At 43.8% G+C, this 15,906-nt stretch overlaps 1 protein-coding gene across 7 annotated transcripts in view; it reads right to left on the bottom strand.

Moving 5' to 3' along the window:
* Positions 1-15,906, bottom strand: part of Tfap-2 (transcription factor AP-2) — a 217,713-nt gene that overhangs the window by 107,418 nt on the left and 94,389 nt on the right. For 6 of the 7 annotated variants that reach the window (XM_077411981.1, XM_077411978.1, XM_077411979.1 and 3 more), the window contains one exon: positions 7,249-7,368. The exons of the other annotated variant lie outside the window; for it this stretch is intronic. In XM_077411981.1, the coding sequence (XP_077268107.1) occupies positions 7,249-7,311 (63 nt within the window). In that variant the 5' untranslated portion in view covers positions 7,312-7,368. The remainder of the gene's footprint in view (positions 1-7,248; positions 7,369-15,906) is intronic. 7 annotated transcript variants of the gene reach the window in all.

The raw sequence follows: 15,906 nt of genomic DNA, 5'->3' as shown, positions 1-15,906 counted from the left end.
CGTACTCATTTGAATTACGCCTCTGCACGTTCCTACGGGCTCGCCAACGTCGGGCACCGCGAATTTCGAAACGTTGAGTCGAGTCGCGGGGGTGCGTCGCCGCGCGCGGAGTACGAGAGCGATCGTTAATAATGCGGTTTATCCGGAGTGAGCCGGCATCGGCGACTCTCGCGAGGTAGGAGGTTGAGAACCCGAAGGTGGCTCGTGCTCGAGGATGACCTCTGACCGTGAAGACCGAAGAGTGAGACGAGGCCATGCCTGGGCACGCGAGGCCCAAGACTTCGCCCCGAGGCACGCGCAGGCTTCACTCCCTCCTCGTTCGCGTCCCTCTCCTCCCCTTCGTCCTCTTTTTCCCCCTTGTTCTCCTCCCTCGAGAGGGAGGAGGGGACCCTCGCGCCCTTCCGCCCTTCTCGCTCGCTCTCGCCACGTAATTCTGCGCGATTGGCTGGTGTCATGCCCGCGCGCAGCTCTCTCTGCCTGTACGCCGCATGATGTACCGCGTTAAGTGGCGGACGGAGAGACGAACAGTGGTTGTGCTTTGCATCCACTTTGCTTTCCTACTCCCCTCGTCGCTCCCCTGGCTGGAACGACCAGGATCTGTCTATGATCTTTAATGCAGGGTCGGCAACGTCGGCGGGGCCGCATGTCGGAGTTGCTTGACGCGCCTCGTCCGAGAGATCACGGCCGAAACGCATATTACGCTCATATTAGATTATTACCGAAGCTCTTCGCTGTGTTCTTCTGCACGCGAAGCTGTCGCGATCTCATGACCGGAGATAGCAGTTCCTTGAAATCTTGCGTTTCAATCTGACTCGAGATTCGGCAATCTCGGTCCTCGGAATTTAAAACTGTCATTGTGAATCATTAATTCCTCCAATCTGAACCATCGTCAGAGTAATGGATATATCATAAAACCTTAATACATCACTATTTCTTCGAACATTTGAAATTTCTCGTTATTTGAATAATTAAACCTTCCTCGCTCTCTGAGATGCTCAGATGCTTATGGGCCGTACAAGCGTATGTAAAATATGCAGAAAAAATCCGCAAAATAACGTAGCTACGCAACGAGACTGCCCCGAGCGCCACACTCGCGTCTTGACGTTATTTAATAATACAGCAATAATACTAATGTAGCCTGGCGTGTCCTTATACATACACGCTCTCGTACACACGCACACACGCGTGCCCACAAGCGGGTCCAAGTGGATATATCAAGGTGAAGGATGCACACGCCAGGTATACATCCACAACGAACTTTCGAAGGGGGCGGTGTGAAGGGCGTAGCCCGCTAATTATAATTATACCACGAGAGTATTAGCAGCGTGAAATGCAACGTAAATTCTGGTGAAATACTCGCCGCCCCTCGGGGTCCCGGACGGCTCGTTTGCCAGCGAGAGCGCTTTGTTTCACGGCCGTACGAGTCGGAGATCGACTCTTGCACTGTCGCAGCAGCGCGTGTACACAAACGGTCGCAAACGCCTCACAAAGCCGGTCCGTTTCGCCAAAGGAGAAACAAGGGCGAGCCGCGGCTTTTCCTTTACCCGGACGCGTCGCGCTGCGCTCTGCAGTCTCTGCCGTAGTGCTGTGCCGCAATTCGTTTTTGTCGCGGAAAAACATTAATGAGCACATGTGAATGCGCATCAACGGGTTTGCCATCCAGAAAAAATTTTGCGCGGTTATACTTGTTTTCCCCTTAATTAACCCGATAATTCGCAAGGTGTAATTTGCACCACGGTAAGCTAAAAGTTGCACTATCTCTGCACATTCTTCTACAATTCACCGAAATTATTAATAAGATATTTGCTTGCTGGTTAATTAAAGTGATTGAATTATTGTCGAAATATTACGCGTACATACATTGTGGACCGATGTCGAATATACGAGAGAAATAATTGTGTGGTGGTAAAAATAATAATTTATAAATAAAAAATAATATGTATTTTTTACGAATACATTTATTATGATAAAAAGGTTTATTCCCAGAATTATTAATATTGATAATTGAATCCGATCCATCGTTATCAATTAATATTAATTTCAATTATATCGATTATTCAATTTTCGTGGCTCGCAATCGGACACAATTAATTGATAAAAATAAGAGAAATATTAATATTAATTGATAAAGTTCGAAAGTATCGCGGAACATTGTGGCTATTTGGTTGCCCAGAAATGCGATACAAGTAACGTTATCTCGTGTTATTTAGTGCGTGCTTTGAACACTAATAGTAAACATTAGCAATATATTGGAATTAATACGCGCACACATAAATCATTTCCATCTATTTTATTCTGTGTTGCAACTGCAGATTCTTGTATGTTTATCTTTGGAATTTGCAAACTTAAATGAAACTATTCACACAAACTTTGTAATTTTTACATTGTTTAATTTAAATCCATAAGAAAAATTAAATTGCTTTAAGGCCGGTTCACATAATCCGCTCTTATTTCAAGATCGTTTTAAGTAAAGTTTTAAGATGCTAATACGGCTCTGTGATTGGTTTATGACATCTTATTCGATTTCAGGAAAGTCTTATATGAACATTTAAAAGTGATCTTTCAAACTTGAGATTTCAAGATAAACTTTAGGTTCTTTAGTTAACGATTCAAAAATCTCTCTGCAGCACCGATAGCGCTTATAATTTGTCTAATTTGTGAGTAGCACATTCTTAATAAACAATAGGTAAAATATTCACATCGTTGTACATGATCTGTTGTCTCGACGCAACGTTCCATTTCTTTATTTGCCCTTAAAACACCGCATTTTGAACTAATTAATAACGATAATTATACACGTGAATCATTTGAATGGAGACTGCTTTGGTAAATTATGGCGCGCGCGCACACACAAGCATTCGTATTTGTCAATGACGATTTGTTATTGTTATAGCACGCAGTAACGGCGGTGGCGGCGCAACGCGATGGTCAAGCGTCGCGTTTCGAGTCGCGGTCGGGACGGGGAGGCGGGCGGATTCTTCTAGTGCACTATAATAACATAGTGGCGACCTGATAATTAATAATGAAACTCGTGGGGGAGAACCAGGGCCGGCCCCGTTACGTTGAAAGGATCGCGGCGGAGTGGGTGGGACTCCCCCTTATATCTCGTAATTGCAAGGTGTGGACGCGCTGTTTTACGTGCGATTCGCCCGAGCCGCGGCGAATATGGTGAATGCAAAGGTGAGGAACTGGAGGAACGACAGAAGGAACGATCGAACCGGTGCGCGGCGGCGAACGGGGAATGGTTAGCAGAGATACCCGCGTGCAGCAAACTGAAACTTGTGCCATGGCTTGGCCATTCATTAGCGCGCTGGAACGCGGCGTGGTTATGCCTCGCCGCGGTCGGGGCCGCGACGTTCCAAGGCACGCTCGTTGATGATCTAATCTGAAAGCGCGATCTTGCACGCGACTCGAAATTTCTCGCGTTACCCTTGCGCGGACCTTTCTTTCTTTTTTGGCTCGATTCTTTTTTAACTGCGTGGCACACTTTATAATTGAATATCGTCCGACAGGACAATCGCATATATACGGATCTCAATGATCAAACGTGTAAATACGCTTCTTGCAAATGAGAGACTACTTTTTCAGAGTCTATATGACTTCCATAGATTGAAGGGTTGAATAAATCTCGCTGATAAAATCGGCTAATAGCCAGGGAAATTTGCTTAAAAAAGGGGAGAGGTGTAATCTTTGCATTTGTTACAAAAAATACCTATATATATTATATATATATGTACATTGTTAGATAGTAAAAGGCTTGTAAATTATATCTCATTGTCAGTGATTTTATAATGCGAAAGAAATAATTAAAGGAAAACGTATATACTTATTGAGATTTATAACATAATACATTAGATTTTATTTTCTTTTAATAATGCCAATGTATCCCGTATCCTGAGCAGATACATCATTAGAATGGTAGAGAATTGCGAGACCTATTAAAATATAATTTAAAGTTGTCATTTCTCGACGTTTCCCATGCTAATCGAATAAAAACATTGTCGTTTCCTCCAAGATTAGATTCGTTCTTCAGAGGAAAGAGCTCGAAGCGAAACACCGTCCGCCCAAGTTTCATAAAAATTAAGTGAGGAATAACCATTATAATATTACTCATATAACAATCGAAAAGAATGAATAAATATAAAAAAATGCTCACAATTGAGGTAAAGATTGTACGTAGATAATATCAGACGTGTTTAACGTTCTTAAAATATTAAGGTGGAAGAATCTTGCCTATGTAAAACGTACGCTTCGATTTAAGTACATTCGCGAGCCGAAGAAAAAATGAAGCGGAAAGGACGATCCGCCGTGGGTGATAACGCCTTGTTTGCTTTGAAAATTAAAATCGACTGCATGATTGTTTTGAGACGAAACAATCTCTCTTGCGGAGACGAACACGAACGAGACGGAAACTAGAAACGATGGAGGAAGCAAAAGCGCGACCAATTTATCAAAAAAAATATATGTATAAAGGGCCCGCTCGAAATCTCGGCGAAATCCGCAAGTTTGCTGGTTACGAAACGAAACGATGAAAAATCCCTTCGCTGCATAATTAACGATCCGCGCGTCATTCCGTGAATATTGGACGTCAAAATTCATGCGGCTTGCATTGGATCGGCACTTTTGTGCTGCGCGTTTTGTAATAAGCGATTGGCATACGGGGGGTATATTGGTTAGCCCCTCGCTGGGTGAATGAAACTAATATAATAACGATCATTTGTATTGCGAATCACACGACGTCCTGGCGCGCAGATCGACAATTCATCTTCCTAACGTAGCGTAACGCAACGCGTCAATACGCGATTTACCAGCAACGATTTATACCAACGATTTGAGCCTAATACAATTTCGACGAGAAGTCTTACTTTAAAAACACGAGGAGAAAATGTACTCCATGCTAGTTTTTGTCGCGAATGAACGATATAAGAAGCGAATCTTACCGTAATACTTTATGCTTTAGATATTCTTGGGATTTCCGCGCCTTGAAATCGCTCTTTCCGAAATAAAATGCGGGATGAAACGGAAAGTCGGAGCGTTAGTATAACAATTTTTCTTTTGCCCGAGCTCTCGCCGTCCTATTTTTCCTTTATTTCATCGTCACTCTCCGTCGGTGACTTCCTCGCTTTTTTTCTATTCTCTCTTTTACTCCCATCGCGCGAATCCTTCTTCTTACGCTCTTTTTTCCCCTTCCTCCACCCACTCTCTTTTTTTTTACCCCGACATCGTTTCTACCGTCGACGAGCTTGGACTTTGCCGGGGACTAAAACGAGACTTCAACACAAATAAGATAATTTCCATTATAAACTCGGGGGTAGGGTAAGTAAACGACGAGGAGTTATTTACTTGTCTCGGAAAGAGGGGAGAAAGGGAACAAAGTAATAACAATGGAATGAGAATAAGAAGGAAGGTTCGGATCCGCCGCCGGTGCGGTACCAAGTTTGAAGTCGCGTAGGCGCATTAAAGGGGGGGGGGCTCGCGCCGCGTTATTACCCAAAGCAAATGGCCTCCGCCGTCAACGTTTCTCCTCCGATTCCGCGAGAAAACCGGAATACGCGTTCGCGGCCATCGAAGTTCCCAACGTCGTTAAGCGCCATGCGATATACGTTCCACGTATCAATTCATCGGCGGTGACGTTCACGCGTTCGTTCGCGACGACGACAATCCGAGGACGCGAGATCACCCGAAAGGTTCGTACCTTTCTATCGATCTCGCTGCTCGCATCCGCGTTATACGTCACAAATCGTAGACCAGAAAAAAAGAAGCAGATGAAGGGAATCGCTGTTTACGTCGGGGTCGGGACGCGTATAAAAACTCGTTCTCGATTTTCGACGAAACACACGAGACGTTGTTTGTCGCGCGTTTGTTTTAAAACGCCGTTTAGTAATTAACCCTTTCGCGGCTCGGTATACCGTTTTCGCGCTTCCGAAAACTGCCCAGCAATTTCCGTTGTTGTTATAACATCAGATCCATGTTATTTCTTTATAAATCAGTCCAGAGAGTTCGAAGAGAGCTTGAATTCACGCGAGAGAATAATATAATCGATACGTCTAGACGTACTAAACTTTGTAGCGCGAATTCGTACGTAAGTTCGCGCTCTTCCGCCACGATTTTGCGGATTTCCCATAAGAACACACACACGCCTATAGAAATACATTTAAACCAATACGCACCGGTTCTCATCCCCGCTTCCCATTTGGTAATGCTTCTCGCGAAACAATATTCGAGCTATTTTTCGTTATCGTCATATCATTTAAGTATATAAGATTGAAATTTGCGTTATCAGTGATTTAAAATTAACGAAGGATTGAAATCTTAAAATTCACGTCATATCTCACGAATTCTAAAAAGATTTAACGTCGGTAATCTCGAAGCTATTATGTCAATGTTGTTCGATCCACTACTGCGACAAGTTTCAAAAAATAATTCTATAAACAATTATGATGCTGTTATATATCAAAAGAATAATTGAGTCATACATTACCTGAGTGCGTTGCAACTTGTGAAAATAGCTAAAGTGCGCCATTTCTTTTAACAGTATATATATATATATATAATACTTGCTATACAATTTTACGAATTGACGGTGATATTAATTGGTGGCGACTTTTCAAGAAATCAAATGTTTGTGTACGCAAGAGGCGCAGTTTTTCGAGAGTTATAACGAGCTATAAAATTGATGTATCATCGTGAGTCATTAAAAATACAAAAGGTGCTTCATATTACCCCGGCCATTCGCTGGTAATTAAATAATTTACATTTCCGGCATGATTAAAAAAGTTTCGATGTGTGAGCAGAGAGTTTTCTGATAACAGAAACTCTGGTATCGTCGGACGCGTAAAAATATATCGCTACGCATTTCAGAGGAAATCTCGATAAAATTACGAAGGCCCGATACGCCAAGCCGGTAGCAACGCTTTGAAACACTTGACAGACTATTAATTGAATAAAAACGAACGCCCGCGCAAATATCGTCGATACGATGAGTCCTTTGTATCACGTGCGGTTTATCGGCATTCGGCGTTTGGCACGCCACGCGGACAGGGAGGGTGGGGGAGACGGCGACGAAGACGTCAAAGAGCGTCGAAACGGTCTAAACCAGCGGAATATATCGACGCGCGGAGCGCCAAGTACCTATTTCATGTATCCGCAGAAGAAGGGTCATCAGGCGCGCATTTGCGCGACTTGCACGCGAGTGCGCCTGCGATTGCGGCAACGACCCGCGTTCTTACGTAAACGCGACGCACTCACCCAAGATGCGCCGCAGTCGCCGCCTCCGAGGGTCTGAAAGGCCGGCATGCATCTGAACGTCATTCTGAGCTCTACCGCCGAATTATTATCCAAAGGTCGATTGCGGTTCCCCGGTCACAACTTACCTAGAACAAAGCGAAACACTTAGTTAGCGATCAAATAGCTCTTGCTAATCAGTACTATCGTATATAGTATACAATCTCATATATAAGTTACAATCGAGAGAAAATTAGTTTGTCTTCAGCTTTAATTCTCGTTTCTCTTCTTTTATCGCGAGATACTATTGACCCTATCCTTCGCGCCAGAGAAATTGTTCCATATATATTACGACGCATATATATAACGCGTATGCGATGCTTCTTCACGTTTCCGATCCTTTCAAGACCCTACACGCGTAATCCACATCCCGCGAGACGCGTCGCTCGCCGATTATCTCCTGGCGTGGCAAATCTGCATAACCCCGGGATGCAGATGCCTCAGAATACACGTACATACGTATAATCGCGGAGCGAAGAGTATCTGCCAGAGTATCGGCGCGACCGCCCTTCGCGATTGCGTTCGCAGATAGCGAAAAGATCTCGACGATAAGCGAGGGGTGCGTCGTGGAAGGGCGCGCGACGATTACCCAAGGCTCATTAGGCGCGCGAACGCGCGTGTCCTTTGAGCGAGCGCCCTTGCATTTACGAAGTAAATTGAGATTATTGCGGGACATTACGAGAGACTGCGCGATCATTGGCGATACCTCGTTCAGTGGCACGCGATATATTAGCGTCGCGCAAGAAATTGAAGAGCTTGCGCGTTTTACTGGATCTCTGATTTCCTTGTATTAACGTGCATTTTTTTTCACACGTTAACAATACAAATAAACCGTGGAAAATAAGCCCAAAAAGTGGTGATTGCTTTTCATAGTCGAAATATACCAATAGTTGATACTGTGTTATTATAATTTTGTGTTATTATATGATTATTTAACATTGAAGAATTTTTACGAGCATTAAATAATGTGAGATGTGTGATATTATCATAATTTTACTTTAACAGATTAATTCAAAAGTTTAGCGTTGTTGAGCGGTGATATTTTTGACGTTGGGAATTAAAAGTGAAACAATAACGAGTCGATTTGAATGAAAAAAAAATCCGAGGATCAAAAAAACATAAATTCCGAAACGTTCGACATTGTCTGGGACGATTCGTATCCACGCATCATCGTTCATCGATAAAACGATGACATCGATTCGCGATTCCGCCATCGACCGTTTGAAATGTCAGTAATCCAGGAGCAATCGAGATCCGGCGGGAGACCACGACGCGTTTCGCGCGGTCAGGAATTCCAAAAATCCGGCCACAGACTGTTGCGTAAGCGGAGCTCGCCCCCCGCCCCTTTCGAAGGGGTTATTAGGCCGAGCGCAGCGCATTCTTTCGCGCGTCCGAATAAAACCACGAGGAATACCCGAAGGAACCAAAAGAATGAAAAGGATATGTAAAAGAAGAAGAAGAAGAAGAAGAAGAAGAAGAGGAGGATGTCGACAGAGAGGAGGATATAGGCCTGGGTGAGCCTATGTGAGGAAGTAGAGGAGACGGGGTAGAAGAAGATGCAAGGCGCGCCGATGAGGCTCGACAAGAGAGAGAAAAAGAGAGAGAATAAAAAGAGAGCCGGGGAGGCAAATTCTATACACTCTTTTTACATTTCAACCGACAAAACTTATCCGATTTTCCTAAAACTTGTGGAGATAATATTAAGACTTCTTTTACCTTTGTGTTTGCACAATTTACTTTAATACAAAGTAAATAAGTTGCCCTAACTTGGCGCAATTTTGGGGCAAATTAAACAACCGTTCTCGCCAAAGCAACTAGGCAAAACTCTCAGAAGTCTCAGAAATTTTCATACTTAAAGATTATCAGAGCCTGTGTCGCGATTCCTCGTTCATTCGAACCGTCTCGCCCCGTATTTTCGCCGGAAAGCGAGGCCGAGATTAAAAAAAAAAAGGAATATCGGGAAAGCGAATCTCCGCCCGTTTCACTGTCTGTCAATTCGTTTTCCGCGCCCGATTTTGGCGCGAAACCGCGAGCCCGGGCAGATGTCGCTCCGCGGGAATGAATAATGGATTTGAGCGCGGCCATGCCGAGTATATCCGGTTGAATATTCATTAATGCATCTCTATACGCCGTTCGCGCATGAGGATCCACGAATACGGTCCACGAGTTTTGGTCTCGGCGTATGTATGCGCGCGCGCTCGCTCCATCGGCGCGGAGCGGAGCGGCTGCAACGTTCTTCTTGTATCTTGCACGCGTGGCTCGGGCGCTTGCAAGCGTAACCGAGTCGAGCCGAGAGTCCCGACTCCCGAGAGTACGGCGCATCTGCCAACGGATCGCCGACAGTCAGAGAGACGCGCTGCTTAAATTTATAATTAGCGCTTTCACGTATTCAATGTCGAACACTACGAAAAACGGTTACGTTGCTCGAAAATACGCTCGCCGTGGTGTGGCCTTCAACCCTTGCTTCAACCACATAGTGACTTCAAAAATTTCGTAGTTCTCGTATTCCGTCAGACATTCAAAACAATAAATGAACGTAACCCTGCAAACTATGCGTCGCGATTCCCCGAGTGAGATATATATATATATATCTCGCATCGATTCCTGCCACACTGCTCCCTTATTCTTAAAGTTATAAGCTAAGAATTTCTTTGCTCGCTTTGATATACCTTCGTTTCTTTCTCTTCTTATTTTTTCATGTATCTCTCGTGCCACGTTTATGTACCGATGTCAATCTCGAGCGTCGTTGCTCCGACAATGTCGGCCGGTCGGCCGGGTGCCGGGTCGGCGTACTGCGACTAGTGCGACTCTGCGACTGCGAGCTTAATGTCGCAATTGTCGCAGCGAGCGCCATTCGGAATACGCGGCTATACCTGCTGGAATACGAAATGAGCCGCGCGTTACTCGCTCCAACGAGTATCAAATGCATACGTCGAGCGCGAATGCGGAACGCGGAACGCCTGACACGCATGCGTGCTGCATGCGCGTACGCTGGACGTGCGTTTCCATCCGATTCCCGAAAATTGGTCCACCAGATTGGAACTGTCGCCTATCCCTCGTTCGCGGGAAGGGCCAACGTGCCATTTGGGTGAGGAGAGAGGGAAGGGGGACGCGCACACACACACAGGCGAGGACGCGTTCCGGGTCTCCTCGTCGCGCTCGCTCATCCCTCGCGAAAGCCTCGTTTCGCCGACGAGCACGAAGACACGAGGGTGCCGCCCCTCGTCGTCTCCCATGTTACCGGCGACGCGACGGTGTGTAATCGTCGAAGCTATACGACGGGTTTAATCTGGGATGCGTTTGAAGTGCGGAGAAGAATTTTTGCGCCGCGGTTCTCGGATTTAAGCCGACTGCGCCGAGAGATGGGATTTTTCAATCTAAGATTCGCATTTTCGTCGTCTCCTTCCCTCGTTCGAATGTACTTTACCGCCTACTATGTGGCGGAATAAAATCTAACTTCGGAAATATAGTTTAGAGTAAGGAAAACTATACGCAACCTCGTTTTTCTAAACTCCGTGTAATTTTTATTAGCATAAAACTATTTTCTGCATTCATTATGAATAAAAGTAACGAAAATTAAGAATGTATTGCTTCTTAATCTGTTGATACAAACGATGTAAGAATATGCGTATAATATTAATATCTCGCAATATTACGAACCATTTTACTCAAAATATATTTTCTTCGTTTGAATGTATTTTATCGCGGACTTCCACGTAGCGGAATAATCTAATTCCGATGAAGACATAATTTAGAATGAGTGCAAAATACGGCGACCTTTCTTCTCTAAACTCTGTGTAATTTGCGTGCAATCTAATGTATGACTGTTTTTTGCATTTGTTAATAAAGTAATGACAATTAAGAATGTTCTACTTCTTAATCTGTTGATGCAAATGATGTAAGAACACGCGTATATTATGTCTTGTAACATTATGAACCAATTTCTACAGAGATATGTGTGCTTATAAAAATTTAACATGACCAGATATATTTGAAAGGGTATATATGTTACATCATCGCATCCCTTTGAAATACATCTTACAATTCCGAAATTACTGTAACCTTGCCACGAGCTATGCAACGAAGATTGGAATTCATCGATTGAGATGCAAATACATACCGTTACAGCATCATCTTGACTATACGAAATAGTCAATTGTAACATATAAATTCATCTTGATGCAGTGCAGATATGCAATACACAGCGATATGGGACTGTGAAACAATTGTTTCTAATTTCAAATAATAATGCTATATATGTAATAATAAACCTCATATTCTGCAGTTTACTTCCCCTTTGCGTTACGTAAAATGCTTATTCATTTATTTCACTAATTATCTTACAATTAGTTGTAGAAGACTTTTGACCCCATCGTCAAATGACATTTTGCAACACAAATTAAATTAAAAAACTCTCGCAATAACAACGACGTTTTGCTCTTATTTGCCTTATGTCTTGAATTTGATTGTAACAAATTAAATTTGTTGCAGCACTTTATAATCATGTCCAAAAGACCAATTAATCGCGATCAATTTTGATACTACCGAATTTCACCTGCCGATCTTCCGGATGATAGAAATTAAAATTCTTAAAGTCTTTCCTTTTCTTTCTAGTGCGAAGTTACCCCCGCTGGTGCAATCAATTCCACGTTAAAGTACTGTGCTCGATGTAGATGCCTCGCCGTAAGCATAACGCCCCGGCAACGGCGCCGCACGCGAGCAACAACAATTAAGGAGAACGGAGTTAACTGAGTTATATCGGGGCCGAAATGAGGAGTTTTACGCCGGCAATCTTCAGCGTTATCGCCCTTTATAGGCATCGCGCGCGCGCGCGCGCGCGCGTGGGTCCGGGAGAACCGTAAGGCACAATAACATGGTCGCGTCCCGATTCCCTCCCGAGCCGTTAACGATTCCCCGTATCCCAAATTCCGAGTGCACCACCTTTTTTTATGGTCACCAGCGCCCCGGCGCGCGTCCACGGCGTATACGACTGCTAACGACGTGCCATTAAATCGAGTTAACGAGGGTATAGCCGCGCTATTTGCCGAGCTATTTCCTAACCGCCGCGATCGTTTCGCCCCGCCATCGGTAAACCACAAACGGCGCGGCATTCTAAGGAAACGGCGACGTTTTCGCGGACGCTTTCGCGACGGTTGCACCATCCTCCATCCAGTCGGCTCCTCGGCTGCAACGAGAGCATTGGATGTTCCGTTTTTTTTTCGAGTCGCAATGTCGCGCTTCTCGCGCTAATTCACCGAAGCCCCGTGAAGCCGCGATGCCGCGACCGATCTCCTTTCGGTCGTTAAAAACGTCTTAACGGTTCATTCTCGACAATCATCTCGGACGAATCATTTAAAGCGAGGGTTCGTCTCCGATGAAGCGAATAATCTTCTCGTTCAACGTGTCCTCGGAAGTGACAGCCAATATGATCTATCCTGATGACTTCTTTAAGGATTTCAATAAATTCTCATCACGTCTTCTCTTACCTCAAAATAAAAAATTATTACCTACGAACCAAAATTATCTGTACAATTTCGTCCGCGACTGTCTTTAAACAAGACGATTGATACCGAAATCTTAATGATGTGCTCCGAAACCTTCAAATATATTCATCCGTTACGATTACATTCATGTCGTATTAATGAAGGAATATTCTTACTCTGCATAAACCTACCGCAAAGCAAGCAATGTCGACAGGCATATATAAATATTCAAGATCGAATAATTATTATTATAGCGGCGTAACTGAGCGTCACACGCGCGGATGCAAAATTCATTTGGCGCGCAGTGTCAATTTAGCGCGGCAAAGCATAAACCGTTCATTATCAGATAAATTCCTTTCATTCGCGCTGGCCCGGCGATTTATGAAGGCTAAGTGGACATCGTAACAAATCATAGAAAGCCACTCGATTATTTAACGATGATAATAAGCAAACGCGCATTTCACCGATATGTTTTATAGCTCGTTGATATACCATCGTCGTATCGCGCGAGACGTTGATTTATGAGTCCGATGAAAGGGACGATTATACATTCCGCCATTATACCGGGCTTCGTTTAATGCACGGAACCCTATATACCTTTTCTATTACTTATTCATTCGGTACACTACCATCCTCTTATTTCAGGCGCATAATTACAGACGGCGCGGGGTTATATCCGATCGCAACGCCGATATAATCTCACTTTTTCCCTTTGTATATTATATCGTCTTGCCAAGAAACGCGCAAATAAGAGCGCTTCAGACATCGCCATAAAAGTTTAATGTCTCTGTTGTTGTTGTTAAAAAATATTCATGCATAAATGTATTACAGAAATATATATTTCAGAGTATTATACAGAAAAATTTACGGAAGGACGAAACGCTTTTGAGATTTCGGACAGCATTGACTATGGTATATTGAAGGAGAAAGCTGCTAAAACAAGTCGTAACGTAATAATATTAATAATAACTTTATTGCGTATACACAAGATTAATTTATAACAAATCGGATAATTACAAAGAGTAAAAAGAGATATATATGCAAAGGGTAAGGCAATAATTATCATGTCTCTACCTGCAATAAAAACACACGCGTTGATCAAAGCGTATATGGATAGATCATAAAACTAAAACGCGGTGAATAAAACAAAAAAATATGATACACCTGAGAAAAAGGAGAATGGATTCCTGACACTTTTTGCTTCAATAGGAAATTAATTAAAAGCGCGCACAATAAAAAATTTATATTCAAACCAGGATATATCGCCAGACCCTCAAATGTTGAATCTTATTCTCGATCGCGCGCGGTTACACTTTCCAAAACAGATAACGAGAATAAAGTTAAGTTTATACATCTCGTACAACTGCTGTGTATAGAAAACAAAGAGAAGGAAGAAAATCAGAATTGTTGAGTTCGAATAATGCGATGCATGCTCGCGAGCGATCATGGCGTAATCTTTCCGTGATAGTTACGTTGCGCGTCGTCGTTATTGCTTTTAATTAGCGCATGATTCACGCGACCGGTGGCGCGCGTCCCGATCCCGCGTGCTGTTGCACGCGCATTAGCCCGTCGCGATTCACTCTCGCCCGCTTATTCCGCCGTATTTTATTGCGTACGAGAGAGCGGCGACAATTTCGCCGCGGTATATTGAATATCGAATAGGCGACTGTGTGTGGAGTGGCGTTCAGCTTGTAGGAACCTAACGCCGCGTCGCACCGGTTATACGCCCCCAAGGCGCTTCTAAATCGACCGGCTGAACTACATCGGGTGCTCCCTACTTCTGTCCGATATGGCGTGGACCTAGTTTACTTCTGGCCCGATTATTACTTGGAGTACCCCGAGCGTCGAGCGTCCGGGGGGTAGGAGGGGGGGGGAATCTCCGCCTGGGGTATTGGGTTCCTAAACTTTTAAGGCAGCCTGCGATGGGAGCAAAGGAACACATTTCCCGAAACGATGGCGCATATTACTGCTAGAGCGAAATTACACGAAGAACAATCGCGATAACAATTGTTTCGCGAATAACTTTATAGTAGATGTTATCATAAAATCATAAGTATCGTCATCTAAATAACGCCTTCCTTTCCCCTCTCCGCTCGTTATCCAAATCTGCCTTTCAAGCCTTTATCGATAATTTCTTAAGGCCTACTTATTAAGAAGGATTAATGTTAGAAATTGAAAAGTTATCACAAATAACGTTCTTTCTCTCCCCTAATATTTTTGCTGCGGAAAAAAATCACACGTGCCAAAGTATAATAATAATAATAATAATCATATTTATTGCTAAAGTACAAAATCGATAAGTTTCATAGCTACAAAAAAAAATGCAAAAGATGTGAAATATTTTTAAATCAATGTCAAGCACCGTGCAATAATATACTCTTCGTTTTACTGTTATCCGGCCACACAAGCTTTCCACGTGCGGCGCATCACAAATAGCAATGTACGAACATCGAGATGCGATGGGGAATCGTAATCATGTGTCTAAAAAAATCAAATTCACAACGGGCTCGATAATGGCGGACAAAGGAATGGAAAAGGAAAAAAAATAAGACGCGCAAGACCGAGATCGGTGGGATGCTCGGACGAGTTTACCGGGACCGACTCCGACTCCTACTCCTATAAAGAGCGAACGCGCAACATTCCGATCCATTACAATTACCAAATAATTCCAATGTTGGCCCGTATTGAAGGAAAGGAACCCGAAATTAGGTTGATTAGAGGCTACCGTTCGTCAGGGATAGCCACTACCGGAATTTAACCAGTTATTATATAGATACGGCCGCTCTACGAGAGAACCGTATATGGGCGCGTTAAGAGAAAACGTGCCCCATGAAATTAGGTTCCCGACCGGCATGCGTTGCATGAGAAGCGTTCCAGGGCGCAGGTCAATAATTATGTCATAGGGAATCAAAGTTTGCACGCTGCTCACGTAATTTTACGGTTTCCCGCGCCAGTGTGCGACGCGCGAATAAACCATCGATTCTTCAGCTTTAATCCAATTCTGAAATCTGAGGAGATTCCAGATAGTGTCTCGCCCGTCTCTTCTTCACGTGACACGCGAGGAAAAAGGCAGAGGCACGAACAGAGCGTTCGTTATACTCATTGTCAGAACAGGCGGAATCAACGACAAATTGTAATG

This window comes from Temnothorax americanus, unplaced genomic scaffold (assembly GCF_048541705.1).
Source record: "Temnothorax americanus isolate GAGA-0224 unplaced genomic scaffold, ASM4854170v1 Scaffold3, whole genome shotgun sequence".
NCBI lineage: Eukaryota > Metazoa > Arthropoda > Insecta > Hymenoptera > Formicidae > Temnothorax > Temnothorax americanus.
This window is presented reverse-complemented; position numbering and strand designations above follow the sequence as displayed.